This window comes from Mesoplodon bidens (assembly GCF_964165515.1).
Source record: "Mesoplodon bidens genome assembly, chromosome: 2".
NCBI lineage: Eukaryota > Metazoa > Chordata > Mammalia > Artiodactyla > Ziphiidae > Mesoplodon > Mesoplodon bidens.
This window is the reverse complement of record NC_138177.1, coordinates 62636736-62663205: the sequence shown is the minus strand read 5'-3', so window position 1 is coordinate 62663205 and position 26470 is coordinate 62636736. Positions and strand designations below refer to the sequence as shown.

Here is a 26470-nt window from a genome sequence, read left to right as displayed (position 1 = left end):
TGTGCAGGCAGCACTTATTCTTTCTCTCCTGCCCTGAGCACAGGCTGTCACTCTGTACTGGAGACACTACTTCCACAGTGGAATTCAGTGAGCTGCGACACAGGTGGACTCCCTGAGGAGGGACAGGAGAAGGCTGGCAGGAACTCTCCACGGCAGACTCCTAAAGCTCCTGAGACACACTCATCAAATATGTACTGAGCCCCAGCCCCGTTCTAAGAGTTGAGGTTGCAACGATGGAACAAGATGGACAAGTGCCTCTTTCTATGGATCTCACATTCTAGAAGGGGAGACAGGAAATGAATGGATAAGACAATTTCTGATAATACTACACACTGCAAAGTCACCATTACCTTGCAAACAACTAGAAGACGTGGGGAGAGTGATACTGGGAGTTCTCCTGTACTGCTCTGTCCTGTACTTCCATGCTGTTTATAACTCTCCAGTAATGGGACTGGCTGCCCCTCTGGACGGGGAGCTCCCTGGTGGCAGTGGCAGCCCTTTTGTCATCCTCGGCGTCTAATATAATGCCTGGCATACAGTATGGGCTTACCAAATGCCTGGTGAATGAATGAAGGAATGGATACATGAATGGGTAAGTGAATGAGGATATATTGCCAATAGCTTATGCTGGGTTGCCCTAGAAGCATCCCTGCATAAGGATGAGAGTGCTAATAGCTTTAATTGGAGGCTGATTCCAGGAAGCAGTGTAGGGAAGTGGGAAAGCAAGACAGGGAGGGAAGGAAATGACCAGAGGATGCGTTATCAAGCAGATTGCTGACGTAGGCAACTGGGGCTCAGTCCTACTTAGGAAGTCAGGGAGACAGGGTAGACCTTGTCTCAGTGTTATACCAACCCAGGAGGAAGGGAGCTGGGGTATTTATCCATCAACTCCTGTCAGACTTATTTGGGAGCAGCTCTCAACAGGACTACCTGCCTGGCAATCTGGCCTGTCCCACGCTTGAATACAGTGGGCTCTGGCAGCCAGAAAAAACCCTCGGGCAGTCACAAGTCCTGGACCTTGGGAGCTGCAAGGTTTTGTTTAGAGAATGATAAGCAGAAGGGCATGGGGGCGTGGGGGCCAACGGTACCTGCTATAGCCAGCTACACGCATCTGGTGAATTCCATGGGGACCTGAAGCCAGTGGTGTGCAGCCAGGGTGCTACAGAGGCAGCAGCGGAGGGGAGGTTTTGCAGCCTCCTGACAGGCCTGGTCAGACGTGACGACACACGGCTTGGTAATCCTTGGCTCTCCCTCTCTACATCTCTCAGTTTTTTGTTTGTGTGTTTTAAAAGAGACTGAACCACACATAAAGTCTAGACAATTTTTAAAAATTAATTAATTTATTTTTGGCTGCGTTGGGTCTTCATTGCTGCACGTGGGCTTTCTTTAGTTGCGGTGAGTAGGGGGTTACTCTTTTTTTTTTCAACTACGCAATGTTTTTATTTTTATTCAACTATAAGCAAACAGCAGAATTAACACAACATTCAGCAACTCCAGACTGGCTTTTCTTACACAGAAGAGTGATCAGTTTAATAGGCACAGACTTTCAGATTGCTGATGACCTCTCACTCAGCCCTGCAGCTCATCTAGATGGCCACGCTTTAACAGCAACTCTCTCCCTATTGCTTTTTTCAGTATTGCTCTTTAAAGGAGCCAGAGCAGGACATTGACACCCAATAACCAGCCTGAGATGTATCACATGGGGGGCTAGCAGACGTGCCGGCCCCTGGTTGTCTTAGTGAGAGACAGGGCCGTGAAAACACATGCCAGAAGATGCCGTCACAGACAATCCTGGGCTCGGGCTCACAAAGGCAGAGGCAATCAACCTTTTCTTTTTTTCAACCTCCCTGAAAGATTCTTTGATACTCTGTTCTAATACTGCAGACCTGGTCTTTATACCAGATTTTTTTTCTTCTTTAACGTCTGGATTGTTATTCTTATATTAACATTTTGATGACCCCATCCTAGTACCAAAATATCCCCCACCAAAACGGAGTTTAAATTTGATCAAAACGTAAACCCCCTAGAATTAAAGAGGACAGGCAGAAGGAAAAGTCACCCTAAACGTAAATCTGACCGCTCAGGGCTCAGGCAGGGGGAAGGGGAGAAATCTACATGCATCACTAAACTAAAACACTGCTTGGGAACTCTGGGACCGTGTCCACCTCCTGGCTTTCCTCTACTTCCCAGACAGCTGCTCATACAGTTGGGGCACATAGTCATCCCATTCGGCCTCGTAACACGCGCCGGCCACCGGAGCCCCGAGCTCGTACTTTTTGCGGAAATTCGCCGCCTTGAATTTGCCACGCTCCTCTGCAGATCGGTTGCTGAGAATGGGCTCATCACACTTCAGTGGCCTGTCCCGCTCGTAAACCAGCCAGGCGTAGCGGTGAAGGCCTGTGCCCTTGGGAGGCCCAGAGCCCACATAGTCGGAGAGCACCGTGCCACTGCTGATGGCGTTGCCCTTCATGTTGACCACCAGGAAACGGTGCCATTCGCTGTATTTGGGGTCCTTCCTGCTGGGAGCATCCGGGTCTGTCAAGACCAAGGTATACAATTTACCTGGATCAAGGCCATCCCATGCAATGCTGGTGGGCCGGTTCTTCACCTGAGTGGGTGTCAGCACTTTGCCCAGCTCGTCAAGCTCCGACCCGCCGTATTTGACCTGCAGCAGGTGCTGTGGCCTCTCGTCCACTTCCTGCAGGCTCAAAGGCCCGGACCACTTGCTGAGGTCCACCGGCATCGCGAAGGCGATAGGGGCGGACAGCGGGGAAAGCTGCGGGAGGACTCACGCAGGGTAGCAGCCCAGACTCCCAGAGGTCTGCAAGCTGTACTGAGGCAACTCAGGCCCCACGGCCGGGGAGCGCATGCGCGCGGGGGTTACCCTTCGTTGCGGTGCGCGGGCTCTAGGCGCGCTGGCCTCGGTAATTGTGGCTCACAGGCTTAATTGCTCTGCGGCATGTGGGATCTTACCGGACCAGGGCTCGAACCCGTGTCCCCTGCACTGGCAGGCGGATTCCCAACCAGTGCGCCACCAGGGAAGTTCACCTCTCTCAGTTTTAACCTGATGCTTGGAACTCCTCAAGCGTGGAAACAAGGTCTTATTTTGATTTTTAAACACTTGTGGGTGGTCAGAGCTTATATAGTGATGTAAGACTGTTTAGCTTTTTTTTTCACTAGAAAGTGCTCCTAAAATTCTGTTCAGGGGTATTCTGTTTTCCCCCCAAGTGCCACCTTGCCACTTTAGACAGGTATAATAATAGATGAAGATTTATTTCAGAAAAATGAATCACAATTATTTTTTGAAGCATCTAAAAGACTGGAAATAAATTTTGAGTGATGGTTTATATTTTCTCATTTTTTTAATTTCAAGTGGCTTGCCTGGTGCTGATTACTTTACAGACTCCGAGAGAATTCTCTTTCTTTGTCACTGCCAAGGCCCTTTCTTTCCTTTGCTAGAGTTTAAAAGGACAAACTATGGACTCTTAAGGCTTTGGTTTTGAGGATGCCAAGAAAATGACACAGTCTATTATGATGTAGGCTCGTGAAATTATATTTCCCGAATTCCAGGGTACTTCATGAACAACAAGCACACCAAGTGCCAGGAAAGGCATCTAATTACAGTGTAATGCTGAAATCATTCTTGCACCAGCTAAATAAAAAGATGATTATTAGAAATAGTGTCCTGCTGAATCTGTGTGGAAATGAATCATGAAAAATATTCCATTTAGTTTTTATCTATCAGAATTATTTTTATCATTAATACTAGTACTTGGAATGATAACTCTGAGGCTACATAATCCCACAGTTTCTTTTAAGTAGTTCATTCTTATGAGAAGCAGGACAGACCTAAGTTTTCAAGCATGGTTGATTCATTATTTCAACATTCATGTACTGAGCTCCTACTCTGTACCAGGCAGTGCTAAATGCAATAAAGGGATTAGACACAGTTCCTGTTCTCTTGAAATCGACACCTTAGTAATCAGACAGAAGGAAAAGAAAAAGTCATTATGTCCACTTCAGAGGCAAGAAAATAAAAATCCCACCTTCAGGGACATCTCTCAGTTATGAAAAGCAGCCACTTCAGTGAGATCTCTTTATGCTTCAGTTCTACCTATTTCCCACCAAATTATTATAACAGTACTCCCTAAATTCCGCCTTCCTATACCCTCAATGAGGAGTCAGTTTCTTAGTCAATACACAATGCCACAGACACGATTTGTGTTTTCATCTAGGATAGGATCCCTCAGCACACGGAGCCTCTACCCAATACCACATAAGATAATACATCTTTAGTTCCTGTAATGTCTTCCACATGATTTTATCCCCAAATGCTTTACATACTTCACTAAGACAGCTATAGAATTAAAATAATAAATCAAAGCAGAGGACAGAAAGCAAAGAGGTTTATTCAAGGGAGGAAAAGACAGCTTTTCAATGAGACAGGAGAAAAGATGGAGAGCCCTGCTTCATTGTGCTAGACCTACAACTCATAAGTCTTTCCTGTGCTTTAACTCTTTCTTTGGTTTCCTGTCCCAGGCAGCACCTCTTGTCCCGTCTCTACAAATCCTCCTCTTGAAAAGACAACCAGGTACTTATATTTTAATATGAATCTCAATTTCCCAACAACGCCTTTTTCCATGCTTTGTGACAATGTTACCTCCCCCAAACATCCTAGATTTATAAGAATAATTTAATTCCTAAGCAGGTAGTTTGAATTTAGTGGGAAAAAAATGTAAGCTTCTCAAAAGAAATTCAGTGTAAGATAACCTGGAGACTTAGCTGCCCATCTCCCTTTGAGTCTGAGATTCATTCATTCAACAGATATTCATAAGACAACAGGTAATATGTGGGAAGAGGGATGCAGAGCCGGAATAGCTGTAATATTAAGTAGGGAGGTCAGGGAAGGCCTTGCCATTAAGTGGCATTTGAGCAAAGATCTGAAGGAAGGAAGGGTCGAGCCAAGCAGATACCTGGAGAAAGAGCAGAGGAAACAGAAAGAGCAAAGTCTGTGAGGAAGGAGTGGTCTTGGCACTTTCGGAGGAAAAGCAAGGAGGTCAGTGTGCCTGGGTCAGAGCAAGCAAGAGGGAGAGTGATAGAGGAGCGTGGAGGGCAGATTGTAGAGAGACCCTGGCAAGCCACTGAAAAACCTTTAACTTTTACTCTGAGTGAGACAGGAAGCAATATTTTAGTAAGTAACAAAGTTAGAGGACTAGAGTAGTTGGTCAAAATGTTTCTCCCTTATGTCTTCAGTGGTGTGCTCTGCATTCCTTCTCTACTATGGTCTCACTGATCATCCTTGTGTTGGGACTTTATGAATGCCCACCCATCACAACCCATGTTGAGTTTGGAGGCAGGAGAGCGTAGTAGTGATCTCGGAGAGGCAGCACTGAGAGCAGTGACTTGAAGTGAGATCTTAGTTCCCTGCCCAGGAATTGGACTTGGGTAGCCTGGGTGAAAATGAGGAATCCTAGCTGCTAGTCCACCAGTGGGTAGAGGCTAGAAGCAAAATCCCCCTGGCCCTTGCCCCCATTGAAAAATGCATTTCTCAAGGAGGCAAAAACTGTAAAAACAAGTACAAAGTTTATTATTAGAGACAGCACAAGTGGGAGAGCACACAGAGAAACAGTCTGTTTACTTAAGACAGAAGCAAGGCAGAGATGCAGGCACACCCGGAGAGCAAGGGTGTGGGCGTCCTCCCTAACCAGGAGGCAGTAAAGAGGCAGTGAAGTCATCCATATAGGGCAGTTCTTCCGGGTCTTTGTTTACCTTTGGCCAATTATCTGGTTTCTTTTTCCACAGCTGATCTGCCTTAGTACCCTCTCCAACATGCATGTGCAGCTTTTTTCCAAGATGGATTCCAGGGCAGAGGCCTAGGGGACGGCCTTGGCATCACCTATTCTGGGGAGGTGCCCCCTCCTTTTTGACCCCCAAGGAGGCTTTCTGCACATGTGCAGTGTCTCCCTTGCCCCACGGTTGGGGAATATATGACCTCCTGATCCTTTATTCAAACAAGGCTTAGTCCCTCTCTGGTCCTGCCAGGACTGTTATCTTAAAGTGTCCTCAGGAGACAAAGCTTGGCTATTTACCCTGTTGCTGTTGTTATTTCTGGTTCCAAGTGCAAACAGGAGGCTGATTGTAAATGCCTAACCTGGAGCCCACCTATCTCCTGCCTCAGTAGCTAAGAGCATTTTTTCATCCATTCAACAAACATTTCCTAGGTACTCTTTTAGGCACTAGGGGTTCAGCCAAGAATAAAGAGACAAATCTCTCTCCCCTTACGGAGCTTACATTCTGGCTCACAAGCTCTGGAATCAGATAGCCTGGCTCAAGCACCTACTCATCTCCTTCTAGCGGTCTGACCATGATCGAGTTACCTCACCAATCTGTGCTTCAGTTTCCACATCTAAACAATGGGATGACAAGAGGGCCAAACTCACGGGGGCTTCTGAAGTTTAAACTCGTGTAAAGAACTCAGAGTAGTGTGTGGCCTATAGGAAATCCTCAATAAATGTAGGCTATTATGTTTAAATGAGTAAGTACTGAAGAAAGGAACAAGTTACAGAGGTATTGCAACAGGGCAGGGACAGAGTGCAGTCAAGGAAACATTTTATCAAATATATAGTAGATAAAGTTGTGTCCTTTCTCCATCCATCTTCTCATTCAGGACACAGGTCATTCCATTGTTCTTTTTTTTTTTTTTTTTTGCGGTACGCGGGCCTCTCACTGTCGTGGCCTCTCCCGTTGCGGAGCACAGGCTCCGGACGCGCAGGCTCAGCGGCCATGGCTCATGGGCCCAGCCGCTCCACGGAATGTGGGATCTTCATGGACCGGGGCACGAACCCGTGTCCCCTGCATCGGCAGGCGGACTCTCAACCACTGCGCCACCAGGGAAGCCCTATTGTTCTTTTTGAATCGACTCCGTGCCACCATATCTTCCTTCTTCAGCCCCCAATTCAAATCATGAAGGTATTAACAAAGAGAGCGAATATTTCCCTTTTTTACTTCTATTTTATTTACTGTTTTGATTCATTTTCACTGTCAGTGTCATGGCAGACTTCCAGCTCCCACACTGCAGTCACCACCAAGCCATATGGTCATAGAATTCTTAATGGCTCCTCCTTTTCTTCCTTTTGTTTTCTTTCTTACTGTTTGAGAGTTTTTCTAGGGCTATAAAACTACAAAAAGAAACCCTTCAAAAGATTTAGAAGTGTGTAGTCAGCTAACTGGAGCTCCACAGGAGAGGGCAGGGTTTCTCTCTCTGCTGGTCACTGATGTTTTCAATCACCAGTGACACCTGGTTCTTTCCAGGTAAGGCTTTAAGAGCCAGCTGTGATCTTCGGCCCCCCATGATGGCAGTTTTGCTCTCCGAGGCGTGATGCCTGATCTTTACAATTGCCATGGAGGTCCTAGGTAGTCATTAGGCCGGATTACAAAGTGGCATGTAAACACACTGTAAAGGTACACACGACACAAGTCACCCACTCTAAAGGGAATGTTGAGAATTCATTGGATTTCCCACTGAGGGTAGAATTCCATCCTTTTCATAGCAAATGCCATCTTAACGTCACCTCTAGGATTTAGATGATGTTTACAAAGAACTATCACATTTTCATTTAATCCTCACTATAATCCTATGAAGTAGATATGATAATCTCTGTTTAACAGGAGAAACTGAGGCTTAGTGAGATTTAAGTTACTTGCCTAAAGTCAGAATGTCAGTGGCCGGCTGTGGATGCAACCACAAGCCACTCCATCTTTCTCTTTGCTTTATCCAGTACTCTTCTTCCCCTCCCCTCACCCCTGCATCAGTAAGAAGGACATTAAAATTGTTCAGTAAGAACCAGAGTGCCTAACCCTGAGAATATTTGACAAGAATCACAGGGATCCTTCAGGCTCAGTGGAATTGCTTTGCCTTCAAACACCCACACCAAGGCATGAACTGGATTTTCAGCTGAGGCAAAGCTGTACAAATGAGTCCCAGATGTTGTGAGCTGATTGCCAGCACCCTAAATGGCCATCCGTCAAACAAAGGACTTAAGTTGGAAAATACGCTATCTTACACATTTCCTGCAGCGGGAGATGGGAATGGGGCAGCAAACACTGACCATTTTCTTTAGCAGAGATCACCAATTCAGAATGGCGTGGGCCAAGCCATGAGTGCCACTTCTATTATGGTCTGCACACCCCAAAACAGGGGTTTTGGGGTTGCCAGGGTAGGGTACTGGCTGTTAGGGTCATATATTTAAAGTGTTTTAGGATCTTTTTTGAACACAAAGGATCATAGTGTAGACACTGAATTATGGCCACGTTTTCTTCAGTGCTTTCTCTGTCTTTCATAAGCAATCAAGGGTTTACTTCTTCATGCAGCAAACACCTGAAACTATTTCCTGGGGCCCCTGAAATCTGACAGCACTAAATATTCACTGCATCAATATACATGAGCAAGAGTCCCTTCTTCTCTGAGAAGTCCATGGAGTCTTTTCTAAGAAAAGTAAAGCTATGACTTGCCAGGAATAAGTAAACAAGAAATTCAGAGGGTAGGGATTTGGTTTCCACTTCAGGCCTTCAAAGATCACTGCCCTGACACTGTTTAGCCCCCAGGGAAGGGGCAGGAGCAGCTGGTGAGACACGAGCCCAGACAGTGCCTTTGGGCAGTTGAGAAAAAGACGTCCCTTTGGATGGATGGAGCCCAGTGGGAGGTGTCTCAGCTCAAACAGTAGAGTTTTGGCCAAACAGCAAATGGCACAATTATGCATGTCGGCCCTGACCACAGGTGTTCCCTACAAGGTTCAAGGGCAGCCCCACTTCCATGGGAGCCATGGAAGAGGCAGACAGGGAGGTGGTGTGGGGAAGGTGGAGAGTAATGGGAGAAAAGGGGAAAGGGATAGATACTAAGTCAGAATGAGACCCTAGAAGGAGTAAGGAGACAAAGGTGCATACTTGGATGCAAACAAAACAGGAAAAATACAATAATCGTATAAGAGAAATTCCACAATATGAGCTCCTCAAAGCTCCTAGTGTTTTTTGTTTTGTTTTGTAGAGATATCATTCTATTGCAACAGACATGGCACTGGAAATTAGCTTCCCATCTGTAAAACTGGAGGCAGAAAGTCTGCCCTATCTCTCCACAGAGAATCCGCAAATTAAGAGTTGGATCTGTGCACCCAGCTCCACGTTTCTCCCCCTAGATCACCTGAGACCAACTGTGGTGTGTTTAGGAGAGTTCTTCTCTGGTAATAATTGCTGGTGTACTTATAATGGGAAGATGTGAGCATCCCTAAGGGAACTGTACCTGATGGAAGAACAAAAGAAACATGAGCAGTTTCACACTTCATCCTTCTTTGACTTAATAGGCTCCTCTCAAATAACCAACTACTACCGTTATGTGTCAGCATGCCCAGGGACTAAAGAAAGCCTTCGCTGTACAAGATTATATACGAAAAGCATCTGCTGTGACCAGCGAAAGGCACTATTTGAGTTGGCTGTCAGTGAGAGTGCGGAAATGGCTTTTAAGGAGGACCTTCTCTGTAGCAGTGGGAGCTGTGTGTACAGCAGCACGTGGACCCAGAGCACTCAGGAGCAGGTCCCACAAGAAGGCTGATGAATGGAGGGACCCGTCTGAGGGCAGGGCCTCGGAGCCGGGAGTTGGCCTTCTCAGCGCAGCTTAGCCCCTGATTCTGGACCCGAGCTGGTCTTGCTTTAATGTCACAGCAACCTCTGGCCTCAGAGGGATGCCGGTTAAATCAGTCATAAGAGTCAACAGCATAACAGGGGCTTGGAGATGGCCGTCAGGTGATACAAGCAACGGTCTTATAACAAAGATGGAAGAAATTGCACAAGAGGTGGAGATAGTCAGAAATATAATAACATCCCTAAGAAAAAAATGAGTTTAGGCAAAAGGCATAAAGTTAGCAGAAGGAAATGAGGGACAGCTTGCCAAGCGAGAGAGAGAGAAAACAGAGCAAGTGGACCGCACAAAATCAATCTGAGGGCAACCCAAGATTGAGGTGAACATCAAAATTTACGCCGAAAATTCCAAACCCAAGAGTTATGTATTTTTAATCAACAACGGAAAATTGTGTAAAGGTCAGAATCTTCAAGAAGAGAGTCAGTAAATAAAAAATAACCCTGTTACTGGAAAAAAAAGAACAGAGGAAAAAGAGAGGGAGAAGTTCTAACTAATGTGATGGATCCAACAATGAGCAAATGGACAGACAGTAAGGATTTGAAGGCACTGAGTAATCTGAAGTAATCAAAACCTATGAAAACAGATTTAAAGGCATTTATTTACATTAAGAAAATAGAGAAATGAGAAAATAATAATGAAAAATGACCTTTATATAATTTTACTTGAAAATTTCATTTGAATTTGGTAAAAAGTTATGATCTTACAAAGGTTGTGAACTAAATGTAAAAGCTGTAAATAAATAATATTACAGGGCTTCCCTGGTGGCGCGGTGGTTAAGAGTCCACCTGCCGATGCAGGGGACACGGGTTCGTGCCCCAGTCCAGGAAGATCCCACATGCCGCGAAGCAGGTGGGCCCGTGAGCCATGGCCGCTGAGCCTGCGTGTCCGGAACCTGTGCTCCGCAACGGGAGAGGCCACAGCAGTGAGAGGCCCGCGGACCACACACACACACACACAATATATATATATATATATATATAATATTACAATAAGAAGTGGCATCTGAAGACAGAACTGAAAACCCATGTGTTCACCAGCTCCGCAGAGATGGCAGCGCCAGTTCTGCCACACTTGAACTTGCCTTTGCAAAGCTCATGTGATAGCTGGCAATTTTCACTATTTTTCCCATACTTGCTCTGAATGTAGATTAAAATCCTCCAGAAGCTCATTTTCTCCATGAATTAAAACAACAACAATACGATTATCTGTAAGGTTATTTGGGAAAGAACATCAATGCAAAGATAGGAGATCATCTGAAAGATTCATTTTACTTACCAGAGCTCCAGGCAATTCTATGCGTAACCCAGAATTTGTTCACAGCTCTTCAAATTAAAATGAGGATTCTACCACCTCAACCTACAAATCTGAGGATTCACCCAAGAGTTTTTATAGGGTTTCATGCACTTCATACTTTAAAGCACAAAGTACATCATTAAGTAAATCTCAACTATAGTCATCATATTGTACATATATCCCTGGTACTTATTTATCTTATAACTGGAAGTTTGTACCTTTTGACGACCTTCATCCAGTTCTCAAGTTAACACTGCTGTATGGTATGTTTGAAAGCTGTTAAGAGCGTAGATCCTAAGACTTCTCATCACAAGGGAAAAAAAGTTTTTTTCTTTTTTTTTTTTTTTTGGTATCTGTTTCTGTATGAGATGATGGATGTTGGGTAAACCTATTGTGGTAATCATTTCACAATATACGTAAATCAGATCATTATGCTGTATGCCTTAAACTTATACGGTAATATATATCAGTTATATCTCAATAAAACTGAAAAAACAAGATCATGAGAGTTTTTTTAAAAAGTAAATCTTTATTCAAAGTGAATAGTCAACAAACGGGAAATCTAATGACACCTGACTTCACCACTTAATATTAACATGGGAATCACGCAAAGGAGATTCCCTCATTTGAAAAGTTCAAAGCATGAAAATTAACCAACTTGATGATCAGTTATGCCTATCTCTTTTTTTGGTTAAGATTACTATTAATATTTTTAGTATTACTGTTACTATTTCACTGTTACTATTTTTTTCCAAAGGGGGAAATAAAAGTGTTTTTCCAAAAGCAAAGTACTGAAATTCTGAAGCAAAGGCAGTCCACCAAAATGCTGATATTTAAAGAAATAAAGAGGGAGGGACTTCGCTGGTGGTCCAGTGGTTAAGACTCCACACTCCCGATGCAGGGTGCCTGGGTTCGATCCCTGGTCAGGGAACTAGAACCCACATGCCCCAACTAAGACCCGGCACAGCCAAATTAATTAATTAATTAATTAAAGACATTCTGGTGAAAGATATGTAGAAGGAAAGCAATTTGGGCTTCAACATTTTCTAAAGCAGCACTTCTCAAACTATCTGTGGTGAAGGAATCACTTTTTTTCTTTTATTTCTAATTACATTCAAACAATAAGACCTACTTTTTTATTTTTAGATTCAATAGGCATAAACTTACTCTGTCAACTTGCTACAGAAGTTTCTAAATGCTTCCTCTGAATTTCCACACTTATCACAGACCAGTGTGTACTGTCCACAAACCACACTGGGGGTAGCCCTGGTCCAGAGTATCACTGCTTATTCAGAACTGGAATTTTTACTTTATAGCTGTTGAATCTGAAATGCAACAAGATCCACCCAGTCCTCTACCCATAGCTCTGAAAAGTAAACACTTTAAAAGAAAGGCCTGTATCACAGAGAAAAGTGGACACCTGCAGCCCTCAACAACTCAGGGTTTTGTTGCTGTTCTGCTTATCTTCTCAAACTGATTGCAGGGCCCACTTACTTCATGGGTTTTATCAGCGACGACCATCAGTTCATGATTATGATGGGAAAAGCCTGCTTAGCACAGAGAACAGCAACAAGGCTCACAGGTGAGAGGAAATGAGGATGGACTCCCCACCCTGCCACTTCCCAGCTGTGTAGCCTTGGGCTGGTGACTTGACTCAGGACACCTCTTTCTCTATCCATCAAACAGGGGAAATGGCAGGATCTACATCCCAGGGTTACTCTGAGGATTAAGGGAGATTCTGCATATGAAGAGCTTAGTGCAGTGAGTGATACACACAGTGTTCAGTAGATGTCAGCCACGTTGGCCACAAATTTGGCAAATGGCGCTGCTCCTGTCTGCAATGAAATGACGCCCAGCACAGCTCTTGAGGGCTGGCCAGCCTGTCCTCACTTGGAGCTATGTGGAGTCCAGAGCCCTACAGACTCATGGATGTGTTCCAATCACACAGTCAAGCAGAACGTGTTGAAAAGTGGTGAACACAGATCTGAGGGGCTGACCCTGCCCCCAAGTCCCTATGTGGAACGACTCTCCTATCCTTCCATGAAAACCATAACCACTAATGTGTTTCCAATTTGGCCCCAGCAACAGACCCAGATTCCACCCTTCTTAAAAGCCACGCCTACCATCACCTCACACAGCTTTGCTTGAGCTGAAACAGAAAGCTCCTCTGACACGACCTCAGTTTACTGCCTGACAATGTAAGGGGGCTGCTTTGGACTTCTCAGGGGGGGCGCTTTGGGGACCCACAGAGGTGAGGGACAACCCTGGTTCTCTCTTGACAGTGCAGACCTTGAGCAGGTCACCCGACTTTGCTCTCAGTCCCCGTCCATGACAGGGAGGTTGTCAGTATGCTGCCACCCTCTATGGGAGGCATGACAGCCCGACCACTGTGGACGAGAGCAGCAGGGCAAACCGCGTAATGAGTGTGGGGGGGTGAATATATATACATTCAGTCTCTAATACACATATATAATTCTTTAATATATGGGTTTTTTTTCAAATTTTTCAGAACTTTATTTTTTTGACTTTTTTTTTAAACATCTTTATTGGAGTATAATTGCTTTACAATGGTGTGTTAGTTTCTGCCGTATAACAAAGTGAATCAGCTATACGTATACATATATCCCCATATCCCCTCCCTGTTGCGTCTCCCTCCCACCCTCCCTATCCCACCCCTCTAGGCAGTCACAAAGCACCGAGCTGATCTCCCTGTGCTATGCGGCTGCTTCCCACTAGCTAGTTATTTTACATTTGGGAGTGTATATATGTCCATGCCACTCTCTCACTTCGTCCCAGCTTACATTTCCCCCTCCCTGTGTCCATATATATATATATATATATATGTATATATATATATATATATGTTTTTAAAGAATTATTCTTTTTCTCATGGGACTTTCCCCCTCACTCTACACTGTAAACGCTCTAAACACAAACCATGTAGTTTTTTTTTTTTTTGCGGTACGCAGGCCTCTCACTGTTGTGGCCTCTCCCGTTGCGGAGCACAGGCTCTGGACGCGCAGGCTCAGCGGCCATGGCTCACGGGCCTAGCCGCTCCGCGGCATGTGGGATCTTCCCGGACTGGGGCATGAACCCGTGTCCCCTGCATCGGCAGGTGGACTCTCAACCACTGCGCCACCAGGGAAGCCCCAAACCATGTACTTTTAATGCTTTAACCCACTAAGCTCCAGGTGCTGTCAGCATTCACCACAAAGTAATGACAAGGATTTAGGTAGCCCTCTGAATCCTTTCTAGCTCTTTGAAAGCTCATACCACAAGCCCTTGCAATTCTGAATTCAAGGGTTCATTGTTTATCACTAACATCATCCGCAGGGCCTCGCCCAACCGACATCATTGGCTCATTCAGGTGGGTCCACCCTGGTGTTTCCATTCTACCCCTTGGTGTACAAGCAAAACTCTCAGGAAGACTGTCTTTGCCAGTCATTCGCCATTCTTTTCCCTGATGTTTGTTCGCTTGTTTGTAAATCCTCCTCTGACCCACGTGAAAGCTGGCCTCCATACACCATTTGTCCAGCACTCAGGCCTTCCTGGTCTATCCCATCTTGACATCCTTTCCCTGACTCGGATGACACTGTTGGTTTCTCCCCAGCAGGGAACACTATTCTCCCAAAACACTGTCCATCAGGGACCATAGCACCTCTTATTTCTTCCTGCTTCAACTCCTTTTTCTGAGTTTTTTTATGAGTCAGTCAATCTGTAAAAATCTCTGGACATTTCAGTATTTCAGGAGATCAACCCCCATCTGAGCACTGAATGTTCTCTCCGGCAGTGAAGCCAGGTAGTCACCCAATGCAAGCTTGATGTCCCTTGGTGATGGGGACCTCGCTGTCTCCTGGGGCAGTTTGAATTGTGAGCAATTTCTCCTTCATTCTGAGCTGGGAGATCTCTCTCTTTCATCATGAGGTTTTATTCAGCCTTTGCCCACATACTCGGGTTTTCTATACAACCATCCAAATCCCTCTTTTACATGATGGCCCGAGAGACAGCTGAGGGCTCTCTTCTCCAGACTAAGCCTGCCAGGACTTGGCCTACTAGCTCCTCACCCCTTTAGTCATCCTCCTGTAGACATGCTCTAATAGCCTACCTATGTCCCAGGATCTTCTGTGCTTGTGGCATTCCCTCATATTCTGTTCCATCTGTTTATTCTCTCCTTGAGTGGCATGGACATGACCTCCCAGTAAGTTTGCTCAGTGGTCCCAGACAACACAGAAATTCACGTACACACAGAGCTAACACGATGGCCTCTGTTGTCAGGTGGCCACTACATACCTATTTCCTGTTACTTCCCATACATTCAAGTTGGCCCAGTGGTTCACAGGACAATAAACATGGCACCAAGGTACAACCAGAACCTCGAAGCCAGTCTTCCAACAAGCCCCGTGTGCTGCCTTTATTGTGGCTTAATCCAGGATGTCAGCCTCTGTTCCTCCTCTAACTTGCTCCTTTCCTAATCAGAGCCCCTTCCTCAGATTTGTGCTTTGGACGTTACCATCGCTAAGGGTAACAGGAAAAGCCAAACAACGTTCCCTCTTACTGACACACTAGTTAAGTCCACAGTGAATTACCATTTGTACAGCACATACTTTATAATGTATAATCATCTTATGTTAACCTTCAGAGCAACCCTGAGGAACAGGTATTATCCCATTTTATAGATGAGGACACTGAGGTAGAGCTGGAACTCAAACCCAAGGGGTCTTCTGATTTCACATCTGACGCTACTTAGTCTATACCCTACTTACTCAGAAGCTCACGAATCTTAGGTACAGAAAAAGTTTTCTAAGGTTAAGTTCCAAGTATCAAGTAAAGAATGAGTCACAGAGGAAAACCCAAAGGAATCTGGTTTCTATTTCTGGCTTTGCTATAAACTACCTCACAGTTGAACTTTCCTGGTCCTCAGTTTCCTTATTCATAAAATAAGGAGATCAAATTAGACAATCCCTGAAGTGCCTTCCTGCTCAGCTGTCCTATGTCTCCTGCCCTGTCTCTGCCGTGTTGCTAAAATTAGGGAGAAAACATTGTTGAAATACCTTTCTTTTTTGTTTCTCAGGGTTTTTTTTTTTTTAAGTTTCTGAAATTAGCTGGATAGTTGACAACTATCCAGCTAGTCTGTCAAGAAGGAAGAAAATTGTCATCTATTTAATAGCTAAATTTTAAGCAGTTCATTTTCTGTAATGAGAAGAGATATCTGGAAACACCAGCCATGGGGCTGCACCCACAAAAGTCCTCCTCCTGTGGAGACCATCTTTAGAGCCACGTATTCCCAGAGCCGAGGTTCTCAACCCAGGCAACATTTTGGGTTGTCACAACCGGGGAAGGTGCCACAGGAATCTGGTGAGTAGAGGCCAAGGATGCTGCTAGACATCCTATATGCACAGGACAGTCCCCCTAAACAGAGAGTTATCTGGCCCCAGATGTCAACGGGCTGAGGTTTTGAAACCCTGTCTTAAAGAGTGAAGTCAAAAGAACAGCCCCAAACTCTTCCCAGTGTTTTAGCTAAACTGGTCCACGTGAGAGGCTAACCGGGTGGGCTCACCTGAAAGAACCGAGGGTCTGGACACCTCGCTTACCTGGCGAAGAAGGACGCGGCCACCGAGGTGCCCGTGGAGGTCTCGCTGGCCACGCAGGAGGCTTGCGAGGCCGGGACGCTGCAGGCCGAAGGCTTGTCTGCATTGTAGCGATTCAGCGCCGCCTCTGTCAGGCCCTCCCGGCCAGGCTCTGTCATCAGCTGGGAGATCTGGCAAGGAACACGGATATCGAGCTCATTACCTGTGACTCACGGCATTTCCTGACTACCACCGGTAGCGCCTCTGTTTTGGGGTCGGGGCCAGAGTGCGGGGCAGGGGGCGGTGAGGCTGGGAGGGAACACGTCCCCACGTGCATTCAGTGACGCGATATGGCCTCCTCTAAGGCCATTTTCCTGCATGTTAGCTAGAATACCTCCTCGTTTGCATTAAATATAATGGAATACAATTATGCCCTGACACTGTAAGTTTCAATTACTTCTGTGTCTCCCCTCCATTTGGAGGGGGAAGCAGGAGCCATTAACCACACTATCTGCAGCCCAAGACCAGACCGGTAGGACCAACTAGTGCTGGTTTCTTACTAGGAAGGCCCTAAAGGCTCTCAAATAGACAAGAGGGGCAAAGATATCATTTTTTTAAGGGAGAAGTGAACCTGCTAATGAACATAAGAAATTAAACAAATCACTACTTGTATATTGTTGTTGTTTGCTGTAGGCAGTCAGCAAAGAGATGACTTAGAGAAGCTCATAAAAATAGATACAGCCCATCATGAATTACCAATGGGTTTTTTTTTTCTCCTTGGAAGGTTTAGACCATTTCAACAGACTTAATTTTCCTACTGGTTCATTAAGATAAATGGCTTCCATTTTATTGGCAATAATTGCCTTTATAGCGCAAATTCTAGTGAATGGGGGCAGGGTCTATTTTGCCTAAATGCACATAATATACTATGAAGAACCACACTTCTGGGCAAAGTAAGATACTGGTATAGAAATATACTTTCGGAAAGTGCTAATCCCATGACAAATGTAATAATTATGCAGGCAAGTCTAAGTGTGCTATTTTGAAAGCCTGTTACTTTTTTTTTTTTTTTTTTTTTTTTTTTTTGGCTGTGTTGGATCTTCATTTCTGTGCAAGGGCTTTCTCTAGTTGCAGCGAGCGGGGGCCACTCTTCATCGCGGTGTGCGGGCCTCTCACTGTAGTGGCCTCTCTTGTTGTGGAGCACAAGTTCCAGACGCTTAGGCTCAGTAGTTGTGGCTCACGGGCCTAGTTGCTCCGCGGCATGTGGGATCCTCCCAGACCAGGGCTCGAACCCGTGTCCCCTGCATTAGCAGGCAGATTCCCAACCACTGCGCCACCAGGGAAGCCCGAAAGCCTGTTACTTTAAAACTTCAGTCTACTTGCAAAAAGGAAAAACTGTCAGGTTTTTTTTTTTTTTAAAAAGGAAACTTTAGTTTGGGGGAAAAAAAAAATAAAGGTCTCCAGCCCATTCAAACCTCTTAAATGCTGAGTGGAAAATGTTTCTAATTGCCTAGAAAATACAAGTGCAGTAAGGCAAAGATCAGGAACAGTTTCCACTCCGTGCTGAGCCGTCCAGAAGGCCAGTGAAAGAGTCCCGTTTGTTAACCTTTGAACATAAAACATTTGTACTTTTCATTATTAGAAGAATAGCAATCACTCTTGAGCCCCATGGACTTGAAACTTTGCTCTGCTAAATTCATGCTCTGACTTGGAAAGCCTTGGCATTATCCAGCTGTAATTCTGCCAATACACACTTTCTTATTCTCATTCATTCAATGCAGTGTAAGGAAACTCAACCCACATCAGAGAAACGGGAGAGGAAGCAGCAAAAGCAGCCAATGGCCTGGAGGACGTTCCCTGCACTGGCAGGGGCTGCTTCCCAGGCAGAGGGCCTGTGTCACCTCTCTTTGGGCTTCCTCTGCAGCCTGTGGGGTGTGGGCTCCTCGCAACCAGCTACCACTCTCCCAGAGGAGTGAGGCATGCTGGAGGGGACGGCTGAAACAACCGGGGACCTGGCCGTGGGCATGCACACTGTTGTCACCACGAAATGGCATTTATGAAGCACCGGTGGTACATGATGCCACCCTGGACAGTGTCCCAAAACAAACCTCACCGTGAATTCCCTCCATCCCACAGCTCCCCACGCCAGAATGGGGTCTCAGGAGCGACGTGGGGCCGACCCTCCTTGATCATCCTTGTGACAAAACTAACACCTACCCCAACCCTGTGTTCCCTAGGCGACCCCCCCTTGGAAGCAGACCACCTACGCAGCAGCACTCACTCTTCCCCTGGTTCCGAATCTTATTTCAGGGCAATGGCCTTTCCTACCAGCGGGCGGCCTCCCCACACTTCAAAAGCAAGTCTCTCTAAGAGGGGCCTGCTTTTTTGCTGCTAGCTATAATGAAGGCTCTGTTCTGTAAGAATCTGCCCGGAAGACTTGGCTTCTCCAAAGGGCGAGGGGATGAGCTCGCTGAGAACCCCAAGCCCCTCTCCAGTCATGCAGCGGCCCCTACCCTTGGTTCCCAGACCAGGTGGGCAGCACGTGAGATGTGCTAAGATGTGTGTGACATGGGGCTAAGGGGTGTGCTGTCGTGGTCGGTTCCCCCCAGGGCCCTCACTGCAGTCCTGCAGAAGCTGGATTCTAAGAGACCGAGGGTCAGAAACCTGGGGCTGCTTCCCCAGGGGAAAACAGCTAGGGACCAGGGGCCAAGACTAGACCCCGATTTGTTGGATTCTGTGACATTTTCACCCTGCCCTCCTCCCCCCAGTCCAACCCCCATTCCCGCTTTAACTGTCCCCTCAAGGCAGCTCTAGGGGCCCCCTCCCCGCAATCCACTGTAAGAGAAAACGCCCAAACAGCAGGAGTTCCCGGAAACCTTAGCTTCACTGCACAATCTGCAATCAAGAGCCTTCTTTGTAGAGGACTATGGTTTACCTCTGCTTTTCAGACTGTTCTGACTTAATTTTTTCTCTCACGATACTGTGAAAGCTACAAGACTCTTCGTGGGAAAATTCAGAAACCTCAATCTCTTCATCTAACACATTTGAAAAGCGTAAAGTTCTGGGGGAAAGGATTCGTTATCTTGATTATGTGTGTATGTCATAGTCTAGAAGCAGCCCCTGAAAACTTGCCAGGGGGTCCCAATCACTAACTGGGGGTACTAGATTTTCACCACAGGATTTCGTTTGCTTTAGTTCTGATTAAAACCTGCTGTTAGCTCTCCATCTCGGTTATACCGGATGGTTTCACTAAAGCAACAAGTATCTGTGACTTTCAAAACACCACATCACATCCCGAGGGTGGTGGTCAATGGAACACGGGATGGCAGTAAAGGAAACAGGCTCAGGGAGCGGGGGCCTCCTGTGTGTTTGCACACGTGTGTGCTTGTCCACGTGGGGTCTTCAGTGCGCATGGGAGTCCCCGCTACCGTTCGTGTGCACAGGGAGCTGCCTCTCACAGACCTCACGGATAAAGCCGCTCACTACGTTGTCATTCTAGGCAAGATTCATGTCTTTCAGCCACATTTACATGTTTGCACTGATACCTCAATATGAGGAGCCATATACCTGTTCACAAAGAAATCTCGAATCTTAAATTCAGTTATGATCTTGACCACAGAATCAAGACAAAAGATGTTTGGCTGTTATCAGCCAAGGTTGCTTTCACATGGCAAATCGCAATCTATAAGCCACTGACCTTTAACTTCCTCACTGATGGGAAGGACTCTGAGAGCTTCCAGAGTGTGACAACTTGGGGGCTCATCTTAAATGGCATTATTGACCCAGAAAGCCGCCTCTCTTGGACTCTGCCGAGGCAGCAGGGAACACCAACAGTATCCATTTCCTGTGCAGAGGCTTCTAAGGACAGCAAATGCATCCCACTCAGTCTTTATATTTAATGGCATTATGACCCCAAATCCCAGAAAAGAACATACAAAGCATTTTCTGTTAGGCAATTTGTATCTCACTATTTGGGGATATCTCCTTTATTGTTATTACTACTTACACTGTTACTTAATATTTTTATATGTTTTGCAAACAGTGGTGCTCAATAAATATTTTTTGATGTGTGTTAGCACAGACCAGCTCACAGTTATCCTGAAAAAGACTGGATACAACTAATGTCAACCCTTGGTATTGTCTGTGCTGTCGGTGGTTGCACTCTAGGGAATGAGGACAGCAGAATACAATTTCAAAAAGCCGACGTAAAATAGAAACGAGGTAAGCAACTCTGCAAAGGACAAGATCAACAAATGCATCCCCAAACCGAAGATAAACAGTTCCAGCTGATCATGCAGACCCTGCATTTCAGTCACAGGGTAAGAGAAATCTGGTGGCGGTACACAGAACAACATCTTCCTCTAATAATCACACTGCAGTGAGATAGGCCCCCATTAACTCATTTGGTTTTTGCTCCTATCAGAGAGTAAGGGGGGAGAGGAAATTTTCCATCCTTTTCTGTATATGAGTCTTCGCTTGCACTGCAGGAATATGTGTCAATCCCCACTTGAGTCACTTCTGGGGCTGGCTCTAACAGCATCTGGCCAGGGGCCCCCTTCCCCCCCTCCCCTGAAGGATCCCCTTGGGGAGCAGCTGCCCTGTGTGACCCAGGGACGGAGCAGCACAGAGGATTCTTGGAACAGCCATGGGCGCGTGTCTCTTACTTCTGTACCCCTCCTTCTGGGGACCAAAATGCTTCATTTTATGATTATGTTCATTTGATCCTGGCAGGCAGAGAAACAAGAGGAATGCCCCACTCAGGAGGGAAGCACTGGGACGTCTCCAAAGCCAGAACGATCTCCTCTTCTGCAGTGTCAGTACCGGCCTCAGCCCTCCCTAAGTTGTTCCACTGCACTCTTTTCGTGTCAGTGCCTTCTGTCCCTGAGCGATTGGGCAAACTTGATCTCATTTCAACTTTCATCTCACCCTGCCTGTCTGTTCTCCACCTGGAAACCAGACCTACCCAGAACTGAAGTGATGCATTGCAAAGGTGGCTCCCGTGCTGTGCGCAGTGGTAGTAAGCACCTTTCCTAAGCAGGATTTGTAAAAGGGGCGGAGCTCACATGGCAACACAGTTTTTGCTTAGAAGTCTCAGCAGACATTGCAGCAAGTTAACTACTGCTGGTCTTTTTGCCTGAAGAAAAGCTACTGAAAACTAGAACAATAAAATGTGTTTTCCACTAATCTCATCTAAAGATATTTTAACAAAAACAGAACAGAACAAAAAAAAAACCAGAAGGACAAATATTGTATGATTCCACTTATATGAGGCACCTGGAGTAGTTAGATTCAGAGAAACAGAAGGTAGAATGGTAGTTGCCAGAGGCCTAGGGAGGAAGACATGGGGAGTTACTGTTTAACGGGTACATAGTTTCAGTTTGGGAAGATGGGAAAGTTCTGGAGATGGATGGTGGTGATGGTTGCACCACACGTGACTATACTTAATGCTACAGAACTAATGGTAAATTAAAAATGGCTAAAATGGTAAATTTTATATCGTACATTTTACCACAATTAAAAAAAAAAACCTTAGAATAAAGAGCACCAGGGGACTGCTGACTAAAGGGAGAGCCCAAGATCCGCTCACTGAAGGGACTAAGAAAAAGCACTTGGACAGAAACCAAAGCTGTAAGGACAGTGCTCCTCTATTTTAAAATACGGCCCCATAATCATGATAATAACTCCAGGGTCAAACTCAATTATCTGGTTGTATCTGAAAGTTCAGAGCTCCTAATGCAACACCTGGCACATAATAGGTGCTCTAAATATTTCTAGAATTGCTTGAATAAGTAGCTCAAGGGTTAGAAATTGTTCTGGTGCACAGGCCACTCTCCTGGAACAAAGCAGAGGTGGTGAGATTTGACCTCCATGTGAAACTCACCTAAGGGACAAAAGATTCTCTGTTCAGAAACATCAAAGGGTAAATTTTAGGTTATGTATATTTTACCACAAAAAAAAAAAAAAAAAAAAAAGGAACAAAAGAGAAATGCCACCGCACCAAAGAGTTGATCCCCTTCAGCTTGTCCCAGGTGGCCTGCGCCAGCTTTGTCATTTTAGAGGGAGTCATGAGGACTCTGGGTGTCGAGGCCAAGTCAGAGAAGGAGGCCGAGTCCTCCAGGGACTCTGACAGTGAGTTTGCAGGGGGGTCTCAGGGGCAGGACCCCACCAGCCTATGCCCGAAGCCTGCAGGAGATGGGGTGAGCCAGAGCCCTCAACGAGGGAGCAACGGGAAGGGGGGAGACCAGGAAAGCTGGGAGGGGCTGGAGAAAGCCTCCACCGGAACTGGGCTCTTGGATTAAGCCTCATTTGATTTCTGTGCACTTGCCCAAGTCAAACGCCGTCCTTCCTCAGCTTCCTTCATTTCTGCCATGTCACACTCGAACAGTCAGTGAACATTTTTTCCATAATCTAGTGTTCTGGAACTGGGTTGGTTCAGATCCTCTCCCATGCCACTGTGACTTTTAGGCATTTAAATGCTCCATGCCTTGGCATGCTGTCCCCAGAGCACAGGCAATGCCACCTAACTTGAACCTGGTCTCTGGCCTGGCCTAGTCCTCGTGGCTCACATGGGGTACAGATCCCCTCTGAGACCCCGCGGCTACCTTGAGTCACACAGATATAGTCCTCCTGTGTTGTCCAGCTACCCCCTCCCCACAGCCAGCACCAAGGGGCCATGATGGGATTCTTATGTCCCACGGCTGGATGTTTGATTACCCTTATTATCTTAACTTGCTTTGGCTATAAAATTTATTAGCGGCCATAAAATTATCCATCCACAGCTTTGACTCAGTGACCTCTTGCCACAGAGAATTCCACACACCAGTGCTACCGGGGCCTAGGAGAGCTGCCTTTTTCCTCACCCTGGATTTATAGCCTCACCTTCATCAGGGTTCCGCCCTGTATGATGAGTCAGCAAACAGAGGAGGCTGCTGTGTTTCATGATACCCGTTATCAGGGCTTAAATCTGGCCTCTCAGTGCACATGACTGTCTTTTTTTATTCTTTGTGTTGCTAGAAGGTAAAGGGGCAGGGCCACCCAAATGCTTTAGAAAAGACTGAGGTGCAGGGTACAACAAAGGGCCAGCTGCATTTCTGTTTTGGATTCTTCCCTTAGATTTCTTTTTTGTTTTTAATTTTTATTGGAGTATAGTTGCTTTACAATATTGTGTTAGTTTCTACTGGACAGCAAAGTGAATCAGCTCTATGTATATAGATATCCCCTCTTTTTTGGATTCCTTCTTCCCATTTAGGTCACCACAGAGCATTGAGTAGAGTCCCCTGTGCTATATAGTAGGTTCTCATTAGTTATCTATTTTATACATAGTATCAATCGTGTATATATGTCAATCCCAATCTTCCAATTCATCCCACCACCCCTTTTCCCCCTTGGTATCCATACGTTTGTTCTCTACATCTGTGTCTCTATTTCTGCTTTGTAAATAAGATCGTCTATACCAATTTTTTCAGATTCCACATATGTGTGTTAATATATGATATTTGTTTTTCTCTTTCTGACTTACTTCACTCTGTATGACAGGCTCTAGGTCCATCCACATCTCTACAAATGACCCAATTTCATTCCTTTTTATGGCTGAGTAATATTCCATTGTATATATGTAGCACATCTTTTTATCCATTCATCTGTTGATGGACATTTAGGTTGCTTCCATGTCCTGGCTATTGTAAATAGTGCTGCAATGAACATTGGGGTGCATGTGTCTTTTTGAATCATGTTTTTCTCAGGGTATATGCCCAGTAGTGGGATTGTTGGGTCATATGGTAGTTCTATTTTTAGTTTTTTAAGGAACCTCCATACTGTTCTCCACAGTGGTTGTATCAATTTACAATCTCACCAACAATGCAGGAGGGTTCCCTTTTCTCCACACCCTCTCCAGCATCTACTGTTTGTAGATTTTTTTGATGATGGCCATTCTGACTGGTGTGAGGTCAGAACTACTCACTGTAGTTTTGACTTGCATTTCTCTAATAATTAGTGATGTTGGGCATCTTTTCATGTGTTTGTTGGCCATCTGTATGTCTTCTTTGGGGAAATGTCTATTTAGGCCTTCCACTGATTTTTTGATTGGGTTGTTTGTTTTTTTGATATTGAGCTGCATGAGCTGTTGTTTGTATATTTTGGAGATTAATCTTTTGTCAGTTGCTTCATTTGCAAATATTTTCTCCCACTCTGAGGGTTTTTTTTTTTTGTCTTGTTTATGGTTTCCTTTGCTGTGCAAAAGCTTTTAAGTTTAATTAGGTCCCACTGTTTATTTTTGTTTTTATTCTCATTACTCTAGGAGATGGGTCAAAAAAGATCTTGCTGCGATTTATGTTAAAGAGTGTTGTGCCTATGTTTTCCTCTAAGAGTTTTAGAGTGTCTGGCCTTACATTTAGTTCTTTAATCCATTTCGAGTTTATTTTTGTGTATGGTGTTAGGGAGTGTTCTAATTTCATTCCTTTACATGTAGCTGACCAGTTTTCCCAGCACCACTTACTGAAGAGGTTGTCTTTGCTCCATTGTATATTTTTGCCTCCTTTGTCATAGATAATTGACTATAGGTGCATGGGTTTATCTCTGGGTTTTCTATCCTGTTCCACTGATCTATATTAGTTCTGAGATGTGCAGCTCAAGGCAGAGCTCAAATATTCTTTTAAAAAATATCTTAAAACAAATAATAAAGTCTAACCATCAAGCTTGTAGTATTTCTACATATAGATACATGTAAATAGGTTGACTGACAATACTTTTAATACTTAGTGCTCAATTATGTTTTGTGGGGTGGTTTAGTGACACATTCAAAGACATACAATGATACCAGGTGTCTAGCTGACATGACGAGGTTAGTTCCAGCCTGAGAGAATGTTGAGAATTGACTTCAGGCATCCTCATAGGGCATCATCGTACTCACTATCGTTTTTGAGTCAGGGTCTGTTCTAAGAACCTTGCACATATGCTGCCATATTTAATCCTGACAGCAACCCTATGAACAAGGCACAACTGTCACCAAATAATAGCTTTAACTCTGCCACATGGGAAAAACCCTGGAGGAGGTATTGCCACCAGGTTTCCTTTCTTTCCATCCTTGAGTTTATCTTGCACTGATTACATCATCCAGAGAATGTACAGCTCTTCAACTGTGGCTACCCCATTCAGAAAATGTGTTAACAGCCAAAGAGTTGATGAAGAGCAGAGAAAAGGATCATTTGAATAATTTCTCAATATGCACACAGGCTTGCTCTATCCAATGTTTTGTGATTTTTAGGATCAAATGAAAGCAAAATCAAATGGTCTGAATCTTGATGTAACCGATCTCACTTTCCATTTGCAACTAAGCAAATTCAGACTGAGTAGAGCAACCATCATCAACCCAACCCTGGCATCAGGGTTGGGCCCCAAGGTCAGCTCCAAAAACCTGGAAGAACTAAAGGATTTTTTCATGTACTGAATCACGTGGGCTGCTCTTTTACTGGGGGAAGGTTACCATTGCACCCCACCCCAAACACTTCCAAGAGCCAGTGCCCCAGGAATGCCCTGAGCACTCTTCCCACCCTGGATGATCAGGGCCACCCCTCCCTATGGTCCCCACAGCTGCCCTTGTATCAGAGCATTTGTTTTGTTTTGTAACTGCCTGTCACTGGTCTCTCTGCCCAACTAGATAGCAAGCCCTGTGAGGAGAGGGACTGGGTCTTGCTCACTTCAGTATTACCACCATAGCACAGTCTCTGGATATGGAATATATCTAATAAATACATCAATTAATACATTAATTACAAATACATACAAATAAAAATAAACTTAATTTAGTTGCATTAGCATTGCTTGAGTTTTGCTTGGTTTTGAGGGATAAAGGTTATTTTCACCTGATTTTTAAAATTATGAACAGGTTAGACAAAGCTTTATTCAAAAAAAATAAGGTATC

The 26470-nt window shown here is 45.1% G+C and overlaps 2 protein-coding genes across 2 annotated transcripts in view; both read right to left on the bottom strand.

Annotated features, from left to right (window-relative positions):
- KIF26B (kinesin family member 26B) overlaps positions 1-26470 on the bottom strand; it is a 497333-nt gene that overhangs the window by 250343 nt on the left and 220520 nt on the right. Inside the window, exon 4 of the mRNA XM_081224649.1 lies at positions 16576-16742. Coding sequence (XP_081080775.1) covers positions 16576-16742 — 167 coding nt within the window. The remainder of the gene's footprint in view (positions 1-16575; positions 16743-26470) is intronic.
- LOC308611774 (phosphatidylethanolamine-binding protein 1-like) lies at positions 2043-2809 on the bottom strand. Its single transcript, XM_081223807.1, has one exon. The coding sequence runs from the start codon at positions 2741-2743 to the stop codon at positions 2180-2182; it is 564 nt and encodes a 187-aa protein (XP_081079933.1). The 5' UTR covers positions 2744-2809; the 3' UTR covers positions 2043-2179.

Coding starts and splice junctions, on each gene's coding strand:
- LOC308611774 (XM_081223807.1), bottom strand. CDS start 2,743: ATGCCGGTGGACCTCAGCAAGTGGTCCGGGCCTTTGAGCCTGCAGGAA.